The sequence below is a fragment of the Colius striatus genome, chromosome 1 (assembly GCF_028858725.1).
Source record: "Colius striatus isolate bColStr4 chromosome 1, bColStr4.1.hap1, whole genome shotgun sequence".
NCBI classification, from domain to species: domain Eukaryota; kingdom Metazoa; phylum Chordata; class Aves; order Coliiformes; family Coliidae; genus Colius; species Colius striatus.
Window position 1 is genome coordinate 185,887,124 of NC_084759.1, and position 18,593 is coordinate 185,905,716.

At 40.2% G+C, this 18,593-nt stretch overlaps 1 protein-coding gene across 4 annotated transcripts in view; it reads left to right on the forward strand.

Moving 5' to 3' along the window:
- The window catches only part of PLXNB2 (plexin B2), a 259,563-nt gene that overhangs the window by 129,445 nt on the left and 111,525 nt on the right, over positions 1-18,593 (forward strand). For 2 of the 4 annotated variants that reach the window (XM_062018179.1, XM_062018171.1), the window contains exon 3: positions 9,634-9,702. The exons of the other annotated variants lie outside the window; for them this stretch is intronic. In XM_062018179.1, the coding sequence (XP_061874163.1) occupies positions 9,701-9,702 (2 nt within the window). In that variant the 5' untranslated portion in view covers positions 9,634-9,700. The remainder of the gene's footprint in view (positions 1-9,633; positions 9,703-18,593) is intronic. 4 annotated transcript variants of the gene reach the window in all.

Sequence of the window (18,593 nt, forward strand, 5' to 3'; positions counted from 1 at the left end):
GTGAATGCCCTGTGCTGCAGCAAGGATGAGGACCAGGCCTCCTGGTGTCATGCTCAGCCTGCACCTTGGTGGCCACCCCCAGACGGGGCAGAGGGTGCTTCCCAGCCTTTCATGGAGCCAGTTTCAGCAGCTTTAATTACATCTGCGGTTTGGACTGCTTTGCTTGGCCATTAAAATCCATTTCACAAAGAGTAGCATTGAAAGGAGCAAGGAATATTTGTGGCAGCTGTGGATTTCCTCCAGGCCTACAGGAAGAGTAAATTAGTTACTGAAAACTCTACAGTTTGTCCGTAGTGCTTAACTCCTTCCTCTCTGGAAGCTGTCTTTTCAGAGCCAAGTGACTTTAAAAGGAAATAATACACATGATGTTTTTATAACACACACATATACACACAGACACCCCCCTGCCCCGCCTGCTTTTTACGGTAGGGCTGTAATTGCAAAACCAGCCAGGAGTGATTTGTTTGAAGAGGAAGTGTGGGAACTTCCTTTATAAATATTGCTTTTCCCTTCGTGTGGATCCAAATGCCGTTTCCTCTACTGGTGGAAAAAAAGTGCTTGAGCTGAATAACAAGTATTTTTCCCATAGCTCGTGCCCTGTGTAAACATGAAAGAAAGTTTTATTTAAAAAATCAATACTTTAGGAAAAAAAAAAAAGTACAGGTTGCTAGTCAGGGAAAGACTCAAGTTGGTTGGACCATCAGATCAGATGGGCTTTTGCCCAGCCATTTCCCATCAATGCTAGTGGCTGTGAATGCACACATCTTCTGCTTGGGAGTACTGGGTAAGTTAAGGTCCTGTGGAGCAGATCAGTGTTTGCAGAGATTACAGAACCTGCTGTGACTTGCTCTGCAAGATAGGGGAGTATCATGTCCTATTACAGTTTGGAATTATTTATTTTCTTAAAAAAAACCATAACAAATGTGTCTTTCCTAGTGAAGTAGAAACAATAAGCCTGTACCCTTCCCCCAGCCTAGAAATACCTTTGAATTATTTGCAGAAGAGCAGCTACACCCAGAGAAGTACCTGTGCTGAGAGGCAGCAGATATGTTAAGCTCACAGGGCAGGGATCAAGTTTTGACCTGGCAGGCAAAGGTCTGTTAGATCATTGTGCTTCTTTGGGGTTGGTTTTGTTTGTTGTTTATTTTTTAAAAAGAGCATAGCATCACACTGGATGTGCTCCTTGGGTGTGCAAGCGGCCAGCTGGCCTGGCTTGCTAACATAAGTCGGTGCAGATGATGGGAATCAAGGCAGGGGGTCCAGTTCCCAGCTCTAAAGGATTCCAGATTAGGAAGACAACTCATGGAGGAAGGGGGAGGGGGGTGGGGGACAGGACAGAGAGGGAGGAGATCAGGCTGGTTCCCTGAGAGGCACAGAAGAGTCCTCCTGCCTGATTGGAAGGAGGGCAGTGTTGTTATATTGCTGATAATTAGGCAAAGTTGCCTTGTTCCTTGTTTATGATGGACAAATGACACATTCCTGGTATTTGAATATGGATTGCTGTGATGTTTTCTGATCTGTCCAGAAAGAGGCACAACCAGGTCACTGTTGTATTGAGAAGGTTCTGATTTTTACACATTTCTCAATGGGGGAGATGAATTTCACTCAATCTTCAAACCAGACTTTGCTGTGATTCCTTGTTGCACTTTTAGCAACAAACAAAAGAAATAAAATTTGCAGTGTGATGGGCTATCCTGGGAAAAATCAGTTACAACCAAAGGCAACATCCTACAGCATTCAGGATAAGCTCTCTGTTCTTTTCTGCTTTTCCTTGTGTTTTCCACATCATCCTTTGCTGCTGTCTCCTTAAGTCACTTATTGTCTCTCATCTGTGCCTCATTCCCCATTTAACAATCTTTCTTCTCTTTTACCTTCCTACATTTAGCATTTTTTTCCTCTCCTTTTTCACACTCCCACTGTCATGCCTGCTTCTTTTTCCAATAAGGCAGACTGCATTTTGTACTTTATGGAGTAAACCTTCAAATTCTTGTGTGAGTACTCCCACTGACTACATGATGAAGAGACTGCAAGACTAGGCCATAGCTTGGCAGATGTGTGAGGAAAGGTAGTGAAGCCAATTTTAAAGCAGTCTTAATTACCTTGGTGGTTTGGATTGCTTTGGTTGACTATTAAAATGCGTATTTCTAAGGCAAGGAGTGCACCAGTGGCATTGTATAAATAATGAAGAATTTAAAGAGCTTGGTATAAAAGACTTTATAGAGCAAATGTGTTACTTCCAATCGAGAGAAATGAAGGGCATCTTAAACTCAATTTTACTGGCACCCTGTGTTTAAGAAACCCTTCTTTTTCTTTTTTGTTTAACCTCCTGTGCAAGCCTGGACATGTTTGAGGCTCCTAGGATCCAATTTCATGTAGTATCCTATTTCAAGTCCAGGCCAGTGCAGATCGATCGAAAATCAGTGCTCTCAGAAGTAAAACTGCCTGTGGTATGCCTCCAATGACGTGAAGATGAAAGGGGGAATGTCATACAGCAGATACTGATTTTCTTTTTTAAGGTGGGAGGCTCTGAAGCAGTGTTATTGAATGTGGCGCAATTTACCTTGATTGAACAGTAATGGTCATAGACAATTTTGATGAATTCTTGTGCTCTTCAGTTAGTAGTTAACAGTTGTGTTTTGTGAAGTGGAGGTGTTTGGTGTTGCTGGGGTTGTTTTTAGCCAAAGCAGCAGCTGTAGAATATTTTACGGCATGTGCAGAGCTAGCTGTAAGTCTGCACATCACCAGATTAATGTGAGAGTCCTAATAATTCTTGTCAGTGAAATGCTTATTGGTATTTTGAAATGACTGAACTGCTTCAGTACTTTGAAAACTGCTGGCGAATGCAAAGTAGTCTTAACTGACCAGTGTTTTTACTGATTTTTACAGTCAGCAGAAGCATAGATGGCAGTCTGGTTCATTTTCTGATATGCCTCTCTGTATGCCTCTTGTCTCAACTGACCCTCAGAAGCCAATGAAGGGGAAAAAAATTATCTGAGAACTGAGAACAGAGGGAAATAGCAATATAACTTTAGAACTTTGAAGGAATACGAAAGTGAAAGAAAAGCTGAACTTGTCAACTTTGTGTAATTTTGAGAAATGAAAAAATTTTACTTTACCAGTATTATGTTGAATTCCTGGAAAACTAAGAGTTAACCTTATTCTGCTGTGTGGTCTCTCTTCTGTCACCTGTGCTAGATGATGCTTGCGATATAGGGAACATCTTGCATTGCCGGAGACTACTGGGTTGCACAAATAGGCCCTTTGCAGTTCATCATGGCAGACCTTCAGTAGAGTGTGCTCTTCAAAGGTAGACACAGAGAAATGCATTTTAAGTAAGCAAAGATAGGTAAATACACAGGCTCATTGACGTAAAAGCGTGGGTGGTTTCTGCCTTGGCATGTTGCTTGAGCATATTGGTTCCACCCGTTGCCTTTTCCTAGGTGAACACATTTAACACAGACATGTGTTCAGGACAGCAATTCTGGCCTTGTAGAAATGCACTTCAGTGACCATAGGATTTTACCTTTGGTCTCCAAAGTAGCATGTGTTTTGTTAACCTTCAGCTAGAATAAAACCAACAAGTGTTTACTTAATAGTCAGAGGTTGCATTCTTGCTTGTAGGCAGCATTTATTACTTGGGAAGCTGTATGAGTTAGAAATTAAAGATCTGTCTCAGCAAATTGCCAGGAAGTTCACTCTGATCTCCAGACAAATGTGGAGACAGCAAAATGTTTGAGGAAAAGGCTAATAAGACAGATGTTGAAAGTCTGTACGTGGTCATCTTAAGGACTGAAAAGACTCTGCTAAGCTAGATGTTCTTCACTGTCTCTGTGCAGAGTATATCAGAGTAAAGACGTTGATGAGTTTTTCACTAACCTCTGAATTGTTTTTAGCCAGAGGGAGTAAAATTAGGACAATGTTATTCCTTTACATAATGAGGATATTCACTGTAACAAATCTACCATGAGCAACTGGGATGCCTCTCTAGCTAACAGGAAGAGAAAGAAACCCAGCTTCCATTGTCTTCTGGAAAAGCCTGCCTTGTTCCTATAGCTATCCAGCATATAGAGAAACTGTCAGGTTTGGTGAGACTCCTACACTGGCATGTGTAAACCTCTTTATTGTGCTACAAGTTACTTCTCAATTCATTTTGAAAGAATTTGCCAAATGGCATTTGAAAAGTCATGGGCATAGCCTATACTGTTCATGATTTGTAATTTATCACTTTAAGTCCTTGAAACTCAAGTTAGAGATAAAAATAAATATATGGAGATATTTCTAATGTGTATTTGGTTCACCTATTGCATAGCAAAATTCTGATCTTCTCTGACTTGCATATGATGTTGAGCTTGTTGCATGAGACTAGCCAGGGTCACTGCAGGTGTACTTAAAGACAATATGGAGTTCATTTTTTTCATCTGATTTGTATAGTTTAATTTTCATGACAACCAAAAGGTACAATTACCTTACTAGAAGTCTGTGTCTCCTATTTACTATTTTAGCATTCACAGGTAACTAATATAGTAAAAATGAGTTTAAGACAATGATGTTCATTTGCAACCAAAAAAAAACGTGAGTTACGCTGCCCATCCCTTTGTGTGTGCCAGTAAAACGCTTTGTATTACAGCTCACTATCAGGCATCTTTCTATTTCTACAAAGACTTAAAACTTTATGAATATGATCTCTTTGTATCCTTACCTTTGTAATGTTTCCACAGTAAATATGGTGTTGAAAGGTGAAGAAGTGAAGTTTAAGAGTTTTTCAAATAGCTTGTGAGAAATGAGTTTGCTTCTCAAGTGCTTTGCATCGGGTTAAATCCTTATTCTGAGTGGCCAGATAGCTTGACAAATATGGGTCAGCATTTAATGCTGGCCCAGCACTGAATGCTGGCCAGAGAGGAGCCCCGTTGCCATATGTGAGTAACAAGGCAGGGAGCAATTTTATCTAGTATCACTTTAAAGGTTTGATAAATGACAATTTGAAGAGACTGTAAAATGTGCTACTTACCACTGCTCCATTGATGGTTGCTTTGATGGTTGCCCTAATACGTGAGATGCTGGACCTCAACCTGTTGACAGTTCTCAGGCTTGCATTCTGGCTATTTGATCCTTGTGATTGAAAGAGCAGGTAAATTTCTAGACTAGTCAGAAGGGACAACAGAGAAAGAAGTACTTGTGGTTAGTGTGTTTAATTCTGTAGTTAAGAAATCTCTCTGGAAAAGTCTATATTGAGGAAAGGTATTTAATCTCCTTAGACTGAAGCAAAGAATATTCAGAAAAGGTAATGCAGCACAAATTATTTGGTTTCAGTTTTGGATTATGCTGATCTTTGTTCATACGTGTCTATAAAATTCAGATTTCAGTCTGACACTTCTAAATTTTAAGAATAGAAATCCCCAACATGTGTAGTTTTTTCCTTTTAATTATTTTTTTCCTTTTGTCCCTCAAACTACAGAAAGAGCAAAATGAGAAGGCTGAGTGAAAGTAATTGGTCTTTTGAAGTTTATCTGGCAACATTAAACACTTTCATTTTTATTTTTGTATTTTTCATAATTTTTCTGCACAGGGTTGGTTAAGGTCTTTTCATAGGGCATAAAACTGAGATAATAAAGATGTGAGATTAAATGGAAACCAAGTGTATGGTAGAGCTATGTTGGGCATCTTCAAGACAATAAGGATACCAAGCCCAAGGTAGCCAAATGGAGGAGACAGAAAGGAAGTCAGTAATAAAACCCTGGAGTCCATGTGTTAGAAGTGAAATGGATTGCCTCCAAGGTCAAGGAGATGGAGAGAGCAGAATAGAGATGACCAAGAGTGACATAAGCTGGAGAAAGGGAAAGATACAGCATTGACCAGTTATTGGAGTGTAGTAGTGTGATACAGAGTTAATTAGAGATGTGAATACACTGTACCATTTAGAGTGTTAAGCTGACATTTGATATCACCCTGAAGTTTTTAATAGTAAATTGTAGATCTTGTTTCCATATGTATGTGATCTCAGTGTTATAACATAGCCTTCCCAGCACGGAAGTGTGAAGATCCATTTTCAAAATTAAGCTCAAAAAAGCTGCATGTAGTGTTATCCTCTGTGCTTCATCCTATCAAGTGCACCGTACTTGTTAGCTCAACAGCCAGACAAAAGTTCTATGAGTGTATAAAAGCCTGTTATGAAAAGTATCTGCTCCATATATTACATATAGCTGAAGGCTCAGGGGAATAAGGTCTGTTTCTGGGAACCAGCTAGTACAACTTTCAATCCTTGACCCAGTGCCTGCCCTTTTTAACAAACAAACAAAAGCCTGCCTTAAAGAAATGTGGTTTATGATCTGTTTTTATCTCTGGAAGAAAAAAAAAACCCAACATTTGATATGTTCTTACTCGCACTTCCGGCAGCGTCTGCTTTAGGCACTGCAGGCCAAGTGCTGTGTTCCTTTTGGCTTTTGAGAGCAACAATCCCCACAGCAGTCACTGTGCTGGGGCAGTACATTACGCTCTCTGAGAATTGTGCACTTGGACACAACTGACCAGCCAGACATTATCATCTTTTTGAAATGGTAATATCTGAGACATTCACCCTAAATACAGAGGCACAGCTTCCTGACTCTACTGGGTTACTGACCTTGGTTATTGATCTTGATGGTCTTAACTGCATGGCACGTCCATGCATGGTGGTCTTCACTCTTTCACCCTAAAAGAATATTTTGGTTTGAAAGGCAGAAATTATGTCACATGAAAGGTTAGAGCAGTTAAGTGCATTCAGATTGGAGTGGGACAGGATGAAAGCTAGTCTCACGATGATAATCTCCCTGCTGACCTTTTTGTTCCCACTGTTGTAGAGGTGAGAGGAATTCTCTAAAAAGCAGTTCAGGGAAGATTAATCCCTCCTTCAGAAGATGATCCATGGCAGGACCCTCTCTGTCAATCTAATAGAGAGAGAAAAACAGGAAGATCAGCCTCATTAGGCTGAATTTAGCTTATATGAGCATCTCCTTACCCACTTGCTCTGTTTGTGCGTGTGGTTTCTGTCATCTTTAAAGAACAATTCCCCTATGTCATCTAAGTACTTCTAACTTCAGGTCAGTCTGCAAGAGCCTCAGAAGACCTGTGACAGTGATGTTAATTTTAGTTTCCTTAGTTCAAGCGGTCCATTTTGACTGGCCAGCTGACAAAATCCATACTATGAAAGACTCATTCCTTGTGGTGTTCCAGTGTAATATACTGAAAAAGAGCTGTTGTGTTATGAGCAGGAGGTAAAAGAAAAAAACAAAACTAAACAAAACCAGGAAGCCCTGTGGCAGATGGTACCACCTGTGTCCATCTAAACCTAGCCAAAGCAGTGTGCTGTTTGAGTGGAGAAACCTGGAAAATCTGATGACTCAGTCAGAATAAATACAGAGACAGTGAGTGAGAGTTATGGCTCATGTCCCAAGCCTTTTATGAAAAAGGCTTCCTATTTTTATAACACAGAAAACTGCGTGCAGTTTAGTAGCATCATGCTCTGGCACAGCTCACTATCGACTACAGACTTAAATGCCTGATGTATTATTGCCATGTGAGAACTAACACATAGGTAGTCTGATGACTCTCTGCCTGCTCCTAGATTATGGTTGAACCTGTTTTCTCAAGAAATAAATTTCTAATGTTGTTAGCAGGGGACATATCATCATTGCTGAGAGTATAAGTGGCCGGACACAACAGTTGGGGCTGACTTTTCCAGCCTCAGCCAAATAATGATTAATTCCTATGTACTTAAGTTGTTGTATCTGCAAAGTTGAGATGTGAATCAACTGCGCAAGATGGTCCTAAATTGTCATTAAGCAATGCTTGCAAACTGCTCTAAGGGAGAGAGGCAATACGGATGTATAAAGGGAACTCCTCAGCCGGATGAAGTCTTGTTTTGCTGCTGACATACCTCTACCTCCTTCCTTCTTGGCTATTGTTGACAGTATCATGATCTTTCACATCCCTTTGCACTTCCTTTTATTTCTATATTTCCTTTTGCTTTATATGCTAAGTTGCACCAAATCTGTTTTTCCCTTTGTCAGTAAGACATAAAAAGAAATCTGCCCTTTCCCTTGATCCTAAGGTCTACAATTTTTGTCTGTCTTTTGCTTGAGTTGGCTGCTTACTTCAACTCCCCTCCTACAACTTCCCTCAGTCCCAGTCCAAGACTACACTCTCCAATTAGGTCGTACCATGCAGCTGTGGTCGAAATATCTCACCCGACTCTTCTCCTATGTCCCTTAACTCATGACTTTTCTGAGTATCCATCTTCATCCTCCACCCAGTGAGGGTGCAGGTTGCCTCAAACAGTTTTTCCCTAGGAAGAGATTAATGTACTTAGTCTTAAGTAACATGTTACCACAGCAACTAGATGTGGAGACTGCAACCAAGAAATTAAATCCCATTGAACATTGACAAAATAATGATTGGGGCATCCCTCTTTTCTGTTGTATCTAGCAACAGGACAAGGGGTAATGGGATGAAGCTGGAACACAGGAAGTTCCATTTAAACATAAGAAAAAAACTATTTCACTCTGAGGATGACGGAGCAGTGGGACAGGCTGCCCAGAGGGGTTGTGGAGTCTCCTTCCTGGAGGTCTTCAAGACCCACCTGGACATATTCCTATGCAACCTGACCTAGGTGATCCTGCTTCTGCAGTAGGGTTGGACAAGATGATCTCTAAAGGTTCCTTCCAACCCCTACTATTCTATGATTCTAAGCTTGTTTTAGTACTAGGCCTTAAAGAACACAAAAGGAAAGTAAAAGCCCTGGTGATGTTTGGGTCTTACCTCTCTGAGGAGCCAGTGTTATGCAGGTCTCCAAAGCCAAGTTAGCTAAGATGAGATGTTTTTGGAGAAAGGTGGTGGATTTTACCAGGTATTCAGGTCTTTCTTCCCTGGGAACTGGCATGCTGTGATCTTTTAGTGCACGCGTTGGCATTCTGTTTGAGTGGTCATCTCAGGCTTTGCTAAAAAGTAACTGAGATATAACTATCTAAGAAACAGGTTGGGGCATTCAGCAATCACTACATCTGTTGACTGGGAAAGTTTTTCAAGGACAGTTGTCATGTTCACACATTGAACAACTTACATGAACCCTTTCTTATCACTTTTAGACATATACAGAGATGTTAATAAATATAAGATGGTATTTTATCCTTTCCTAGAGGGACAGACACTGTTTCTCTTCCATTCTTAAATGTTTGATCATGGGAGGTGCTGAGTACTGCCATTGATAAGAGTATGTTCCAGCTCTAGCTAGAGGAGTGCCAAATCATACAATACACCATCTGTAATGCCAGGCATTCTTTCTGGTAATATATCAGTTGAGCTCTCAGTTCTTCAGTAATTAGTTGTACATCTGTGAGCAACTGTCCATCTGATTTATTATCTGAGCAGCTATTGAAATACAGAACATTGCCCCATTTAGCCTTAAGACTGAAAGTTATGGCGTGCTAAAGTTGTGTTTAAAATGTAATAAAATTAACTGTATATAAACAAATTACAAGTTTATGAGACATTATGGATGACCTTAAATCAATATTTTAAAGTTCATAAATTTAAGGTGATTGAGTGTAGCTTAGTGCATATGAATATATATATTTTTAATTGCTGCATTCTTTTATTTAGTAAGAAGATTAAACACTGTCCTGGAAAATAACTTGATTGTGGTGAAGAAGACTTAGTGGAAAAGTGAATGTAAGTATTTCACAGCATGTGCCAATTATTTATGTTTGCAAACCATTGACATTGATGATATTATAAACCATGCTAAATTGGCAGTCTAGTTTACCAAACAGACCACTTTTAGCAATGTGAGAGTGCTGGATCTGATCATTGTGCATATGACTGTGAGTTATGTCATCACATGTTTTTCAGTATGGGTCTCTAGGCTGTATGTACCTAAATGCTTTTAACAGGGTCACGTGCTATTAGTTATTTGCATGCTTATGAACTATTCACAGGAAAAGTGTAAACATTAAGTTGTCACTAAGTGCCCTTAAAAGGAAAAAAACCCAAGCACTAACCCTGCATAAATACCCATGGGGATCCTTAAATTGTGTAATGCGGACATATTTTCCATTTCCAGAGGACTCTAATCTAACTTGGAATAATACAGCCAGTATATAGTCTTTTTCTGTGTACTTGCCCCAAAGATGTGAGTTTATAGTAGAAGAAGATTGCAATGTGGATTGGCAATTCAATTTAGAGTGAAATACAGCAGCTGCAAGTTCCAGGCTAAGTGCATCATTGCTCACTTGAGGTCACTTTTTCAAACCTGGAGTCAATAGTTCTCTAAAAATAAGTGCTTTGGTTCATTTTCTAGACCCTTTTGAAGCTGTTACTTTGCTGGTGAATACACCATTATTTTTCTTAAAGGAATTGCTTTCCTTGGCTGTATTTCATAACAATGTGAACTCCCTAACTGTGTGCATGCACATGTGTATATATACGTACGTATTTGAGTGTGAAGAAAGACATGTCTCTGCAAGTCAAATCCCAGGAGGTTCTGAGGGGCTCTGGTGTGCAGGATAGTGATAGTCGTGAACTTCTAGCTGCCACAGATTTGTTACAGTATTTTTTTGTTTTCATATTACATTTTCCCACGATCTCACCTTCCATTTCCCAGAGCCTGCCTGATGAGCTTGGAAGCAGTCAACTGAGCCTTTCCAAATGCTGGATAAAGTACAGTATTCATGACTTAGATGTCAAATAGGAGAGTCTTAAATGTCTAACAAGCTGGGACAGTTTTAATGTTAGCCTTTGGGCTTTTATAAACTTGTCCTCTAAAATTACAGACTGACCAATAGTACTGAAATAGTGAGATACTGCAGGAACATTGCTAATACTGTCTGGTTTATGTAGAGTTGTCTACTGATACAGAGTTGCTTGAAATGGAGATTCTCAGATTTGACAACGTTGTACCTAAGCTAAAGATTTTCAGACTAGACTGTGTGTTGACTCTCTACATTACTGGTATCTGGCCCATTTTGAAACCTATGTAGGCTTATACAATATAGAATCAAATCCTTTACACCTTCTGGTGTGTATTGAACAAGACAAAAGAAGGTTTGAAGGTGTTTACTGGGACCAGTCACTTTAGTTGCTTCAGAGTCCTAAGAGTACATCTCAAGTGACTTTTTTCAGGCCAGTGGCACTTCTTGAACAATTCCATTGCTGTGTGATGAGTTTGTATGTGGGAAAAGTTTTTCTTGGGTTACTTTCACATTATTCTCACCAACTCTTCAGTTCTCATTTTTTTGTGTAATAAGAAGAATATTTGGAGATTTTTGGTTTGTAGCCTTTTAAGTTTACCAAGAGAGCACCATTTGAGTATGGGTTAAATTGTAAAAGATATTTGCCTAGTGAAAATGTAATTTCGTGTGTGTGTGTATGTATGTATGTGAAAACAAAAAAAAGAGGTGAAGTAGAGCTGTATGTTAGGAAGCCGAGTAGTAGACTATTGACAAAATACTTATTAGACAGTCATGAAACTGGCAGAGGAATAAACACATCCTTGTGGAGAAATGGATACTAGCACTTTGTCTTTGATATTAAAATAAATACGATCTCCAATAGATGTTATTTTTCTAATATTTTAATTTTGTGCATGTGTAGATTGGGCTTGTAAATGAAAACCTTCCTCTTGATCCGGCTCTTGCAGTTATCTGACATTAAAATTATGGATTTATCCTTCTAAACTTGAATCATCTCCAAAAATTAATTGGCCTTGCATTGGCTGGGATTTTTGCAGTAAAATCAAATTAACAAGTTTACATGAAGAGGAGGAAATACCTTTTCATATTGACTTTTGGTTTTGTGCCACAGAAGTGGCTATGGAGACATTATCCTATAAAATATCTGCAGAGCCCAAGAGAGGGAACAAAGCCAAGAGGAGCAGTGGCATTACCTGCAGTCACTTACAAACCGGAGGTAGAGCCCTGAAACTATGGAATCCAGAGCCTCCTCTTAGAATCATCCATTTTGTATGTGTAGTCCACCCAGATGTATTTCTTTTTTAAATGTGGTTTAGTCACAATTTAAAATTAAATCTGAAACCTGGGTTTTAATACTTTATAATGGTTTGGTAGGATAGCTGGTGGAATAAACTTGTATAAACTTCCTCTTCCTCATTCTGTATCAACAGACTTCTAGACTGACCTTTCATAGAGCTGAAAGCCATAGCTGGGATAGTGGAGAAATCCAGTGAGATGTTATTTTGCTGTGTTTCTTTACTTGGTCTGATCACATAATCTGAGATCGCTGGAACAAGTTCTTAATGTTGCATTCGGTGTTCTGTTCAATGTTCTCAATACTATTTCTTATGTAAGATGTGTGCACTGACACTGTAAATAGCCTGGTTTAAACACCCTTGTGAAGGGTGAGGACCACCTTGTGTCACGTGCTATCACTAAGCTCTGCTCACTGGTAGGCAAGTTCTTTCTGCAGAGTCTACGGAGATATTTTTTAGACTCCTATGGTTATAAAGTAGCTGCTTGAAAACAGCACCCGTCTCAAAAGCGTCCACCTCAGTTTCAGGATCCATCTGGGAACTGTAAAATTAATTGTTGTTTATAAGAACTTGGTTCCTATATTGTGAGTGCTATAAATAATTCTCAGCAGCATTTGGATAGTGTGGTAAATAAAGCATAGAGCCACACTGGATAATGAGGAGAAAAGTAAATATTGAAGAGCTGCTAGTTCATTAAGTAATGAGTATGCTGTGCATGAAATGAGGCAGGGGAACAAGGGAAAAGGTCTCCCATCATAGAGACTATTGTGAAGGATTTGCATAAGGAATTTTAATTCTAGTATTTTCTAGATATTACAATCGGTCAGACTTGGGTCCCCGGCATCACGTCTCAGACTCATCTTCAGATGCATAGGCCATAAGTCACTGGAACATCTGGTAACATTTGTTCAGTACCTTCTGCTTGTCTTGGACAGCAGGCAAGAGCAAGACATGTGCTTTGCAAAGTGCTCTCACAGATTTGCTGCTGTCGTCACCCTGAGACCCTCAAGGATGTCTGGGGGACTACACGGGGGTTGCATCTGTCTTCATGCATCTTTTCCAGTACCCATGTCCCATCTTTTTTTCTTTCCCTTTGGCTCTTTCTCCCCTAGATTGCCTGGCTGGCAGTAAGGAAAGTACTGCCACTCCAGGAGAGATGATGTGTCTGCACTATTAGCACAAGTAGCCTGTGACACCAGGTCAGGCTGTAACCACCAGAAGCAGCAGCAAGCACAGGAAAGCCCTGCAATAATCATCTCTCTGGAGTGTGCAGGGTAGCTTATTTGGAGACTTATGCTGCTGTTTTCCCATATGCTGTCAAGTACAGTCTTTTATTTCACTCTAATCTGGGTTTATATTCACTGGGCCATGTAAAGGCCAAATGTCATACCTTTGCTGCTAGATCTCTGTGACAAGCATGCCCATGGTGAAAGTCCTGCCCTTATTATTGAGTGCAGGGTGGCTGGGAGAGAGCTGGCTGCACAGGCAAGCCTTTCCTCTCCATCATTCTCTGACAGCAGCCTACATGGGTGACCCATCTAACAAAAGCATCGCACAGCTTTGGATGTATTTCATATCACGGACTACAGACGAAGCTGTAACAGAGCTTTGCCCATATGTTGGCACTTTTCTCTCTATGGAGAAATGAGGCCACACTTTACCAGTAGATGCAGTACTTGAGTATCTGTAATGAACTTTTCATACTTCACTTTGAGACCTGTCTTGTAGAAATACTAGTAGGTTAGTTATAAAAGATTGATTTAGCTGGGGGGAGGGATGTCTTTTCTCCCTACATTCAGTAACATTTGACCTCAATCTGAAGGTCTGGCTACAAGGCCCACAGGAGAGAAGATCCTTGTAACAAAATGCATCTTTTTATTTAGAGGTATCCATTCATCTTCCTTGAAACACAGATCTGCATTTCAGTCTGTCTCATATTTCTCAAAAATACTCTCCTGGGGAATATGTAGAAAAACAAACAGTAGATTCTTTACCATTTTAGGAGAGGAATGGATAAAAATTCAACCTCAAAATACTAGCTATTTTAAATGCAAAATGATCCTTCCTTAATTAATACTTGGCAAACCATTTTAAAGATCAAAGTGTCAATATTAGTTAATTCTCATGACACAGCTGACAGGTAAGTTAAAATTATATCCTTTTATAGCCCAGGAAGCTGTAATGCTGTCTAACATCAGCATTTTCGCAGTTTCTACCTAGTTAATTTACTGAAATAACTAGTCTAATTCTCAGAGGTTCTGCATATTCTTAGTTGTCCTAAATTATACTTGGAACTCAAGAGTATTCACACTTTTAAAACCAAGTGCAAGTATTTTGGTACAGAAACATGGGTATGAAGCCTGAACTGGAGACATCCATGTTTAAGGCTTTTTCCAAACTTAGTCATCCCCAAAAAGTCCAGAGCTGGAACTTGCATACTGTTGATTTTCAGGTTGGAGTCAGACTCCTGCACTGCCCAACTCTCATAGCTTAAGGCAAAGGGCTGTGTCTCAGTGGAGCTGCAAAAGGTGTGGGATATGGATGGACTGAGGAGGGTCAGTCTTTAGAGATTTTTTTTTTAATTGCAAGAAGGTGTTTATAGAAGGAGTGTTTAGAGAAGGAAAAGGTGCTTGAAGTGGGAAGAAAAATAGTGTGTGATGGCAGTTAATTTTTCTACATCCTGCTGTTGCTTCCATTAGAGATTCAGGTTACCTTGTTATTTCTGTCATGACTCTTTCTTCTTTTGTTACAGCATGAGCAGAGTGGTATAATTAGGCTAGAAGAGATTTTTTTTTCTGCCCTGTTGAGCAACGACCAAAAAAGAGAGGGCATTTTGAACAAGTACTGTCTCCCTTCAGTATGCAGTGGAACTTGTTTCCAAGTGGTGTTTTAGTTGGAGCGGTGGTAGTGTTCAAGTGCCTTGCTTTGTCTGTGCACACAATTTTTGTTAACCTGTGTGCTCCATTCAGTGTGGCAATGCCCAGCCCTGAATACAGCACAAAACTTAAGGATGGCGTCACTCTGTCCCACTCTCTTCTCCCTCTTGCAGGAGCAGGTGGGAACCAACAAAACCCTGGCCAAAGGCTGTTGGTGGGTTGGCACTAAAAGGAGGGGAAAGCCTGGGCTACAAAAAGGGGTCTCAAGGGATTGAACAGCCTGGAGCAGGCAAGCACGGCTGAATTAGGAGTTGGAATTGTTTGGCTTTCAAATTCAGAGGACTTGTTTGTGATCTTGGCCTTGCTAAAATGGAATAAGTGCAACTGCTAATAACAAAGCCCAAAGCAGAGGAGTGAAGGATTAAAACCAGAAAAATGATGACTCACCCTCCCCTCTCCCCCCTCCCCAGTTTCAGTCCTCACTAAACCGCTTTACCTCATCAAAGCCCTGGTGACTTTTCGTTTATAAATAATCATGTGTTTGAAATGTTAAAATGTGTAGGCAGGGATTAAAAGGATGTGTGATGCTACAACATTAAAACAGTGCAGACCTTTGCAAGAGAATTGTGAAGAAAAATTAAAATGTAGTTATTTTTGGCAAGGACTGCTACGTCCTGGGGAGATCAACAGAAAAGCAAAACATAGTTTACCCAAGCCTAGCAAAACTGAGTAGGAAAGCTGGGTTCAGTAAAATAGGGCTTCTCATCAGTTCTTTGTCCTACTAAAGTGAAATTTGAAGTTTTGAGGTTATTTCAGTCAGGATGGGGGTGCAGAAAAGAGATTGACTAGGAAGTTTCTGTTGGTACCAGCCTAAACTCCATTTCTTCACTTCCATTTCTTCCTCTCTTCCTCCAAGGAAGGAGACTCCACAACCTCCCTGGGCAGCCTGTGCCACTGCTCCCTCACCCTCACGGTGAAATAGTTTTTTCTTATGTTTAAATGGAACTTTTTGTGTTCCAGCTTCATCCCATTACCCCTTGTCCTGTTGATAGCTACTATAGAAAAAAAGGGATGTCCCAACCTCCTGACACCCACCCTTTAGATATTTGTAAATGTTAATAAGATCTCCCCTCAATCTCCTTCAGACTAAACAGCCCCAGTTCCCACAGCCTTTCCTCTTATGTAAGATGTTCCATACCCCTGCTCATCTTGGTGGCCCAGTGCTGGACTCTCTCCAGCAGTTCTCTGTCCCTCTTGAGCTGAGGAGCCCAGAACTGGACACAGGACTCCAGATGAGGCCTCACCAGGGCAGAGTAGAGGGGGAGAAGAACCTCCCTTGACCTGCTGGCCACACTCTTCTTGATGCACCTCAGGATGCCATTGGCCTTCTTGGCCATGAATATTTGCAGCAAATTTCTTGTTGAGTCTGGAAACAAAAATTGAATTGTCCCTCCTTAGAAAATGAAGTGGGTTATGGACTTAGAGGGAAGTGTTGCAAATACATTGTCAACATTGATTCTGAAGTTTAAATATAATTTTTAGTGTCATTCTCAGATGCTACTTTAGCTTCATCTCCATAAACCTTTGATTACTGGCCAAAGTGAGATTTTTCATGGGACTACTGATGTTGGAGTTGGTGAAATTACCTCCTCACAACCTTTCTTTTTAATTTTTAAGCAAATGAATTATACCAGAGTGAACAGGCATAGCACATTTTGCTCCTTTTCTGGGTTGTCTTGCTGCTGTCTGCTTGTTGGTACAGGGGAAGCCTCTTGATCCTATCCCTGTCATAACTGTACAATTACTACTAAATGAGCAGTTTTAGGAGGCCCTATTAATTTCAAGTCTAGTTAATTTTTTAGACACTCTGAGCCTACAGAACCCAGGGAGTAGGGCTTTGGGAGTTTCTCCTTCTGGGAGTCAGGGCAGCACCACCTCCTCTCACCTCAGTTGCTCCATAGCTCTCTTCTGCCCTACATCTGGAGTTGTGGCCCCTGCTTCTGCCCAGCTCTCTGTATGAGGCTTTCACTCCATGTCTTTCAGACCAGGGCTTCTGGAAATATCCATTTGAAGAAGCCTTCATATTTATCCATTTGAAGCCTCCATATGAATGCTGATAACCCTGGGTCTGGTACCGAAACAGCCTGGCTGCTGGGGCCTCTCTTTGTAGGTAGCAGTTTTGAGGACTTCTGCTCATTCCTGTCCTGCATCCTATTGCTTTATGATAGCAATGGTGTTGTTTAAGAAATGTCATAGGTGAAACGGGTACATTGCTTTGCTAAATGGAAATGGCTTGCATTAACATGTTGATTTTTATGGAATATGCCACCTTCACTGCTCTTAACCTTTGCTATTACTTTTGTGCTAGCAAACACAAAAAAATGCCCTGTGCACTCAGACTGTTACTTTAATGCTGTTTGTATGAATCTGTTCATAAGCCTGGCTTTTGTTTTGGTTTCGATTTTCTTCCTGCTTTAATGCACCTAAATGTATTAGCTGAGAAAAATCTCTACATCAATTAATATCATACTTAATTAAAGGATTTAATGAGGATAAAGTTAAGAATTAAATACTTGTCTGCTTAAAAATTCTTAGAGCTAAATTCAAGGCAAACCTCAACCTTATTTGATTCTGTTAATGCAGTACATGTAAAATAACGTTCTATTTTAAAATACCTGTTCCTTTGGAGAGGTAGGCAATATTCTAGAGTCCTATTACTGCAGCACTCAATCTAACCAAGCAGAATGTCATGAAGTAACGTCAATACATAAAAAATAACTAGTTTTAGGTTGGAAATTGCTCATTGTCAGTCAGTAAGCCAATGACTTCATAAACAGAAGCTTTCCAGGGATACACAAAATACAACCTGGTTTATCCTCACTGTTTTTCCTTAAAATTATATCAGTTTAATTTGTGACCAGTTAAATGAATTGTATTAAATTCTAGTTCCTGGAAACTTCTGAGGTTGCAAAATATTGCAAATCTTGTGTTTATACAGGGCTAGTATTTTCTTTAAAATGTGTATGGAAATTTCCAGACAACTGAAGGGACCTGCCAGGACTTTCTTCAAAGCTAGATCTATGTTTTCAAAAAACATGTTTTTTGGAGCTCGTTCTTTTTTCTTTCTTTTTTTAACCTGGAAGAAGAGTGACAGTGCTGGTTGCATTGAGGCAAAAGGTGCACATTGCTTTGAGAGCTCTGACTGGTTATTTTTCTTATCTAAACACAGAGTTGTGTTTAGCTTTGTTTCTGAAAAAATGTTTTTTCCCCTCCTGTGGAAATGATGACTTCACAAATCATGGTACCTTTTATGGGCAATGTTAAGGAGATTTATACTCTGACACCCTCTTCTTACCTTCTTTTCTCTTACTGCGTGTCAAAGAAGTCCTGAGGACACTGCAGAGGATGACAGGTGACCCTCACTAAGAGCAGGAAGTTAGGTCACAGTTTTGACTTCAGCATCCTCTGCATGAGTACCACATTCCAAAAGTCTCCACCATAGGCTACTGACTGTTTGGCTCTTTAGGGTACTCATACTGGGGAAAGCAGGTCACATTTCCATTGTAACGAGCAGAAATATACAGTACAGCTGACGTCAGGGATGGTGGAGCACATTCCCAAAGTACTTTAGCATTTCCTACAGACAGCATCCTTAGAAAGCATGAGCTGTATCATTCTATGCAGGACAAACCGGGCTGGTT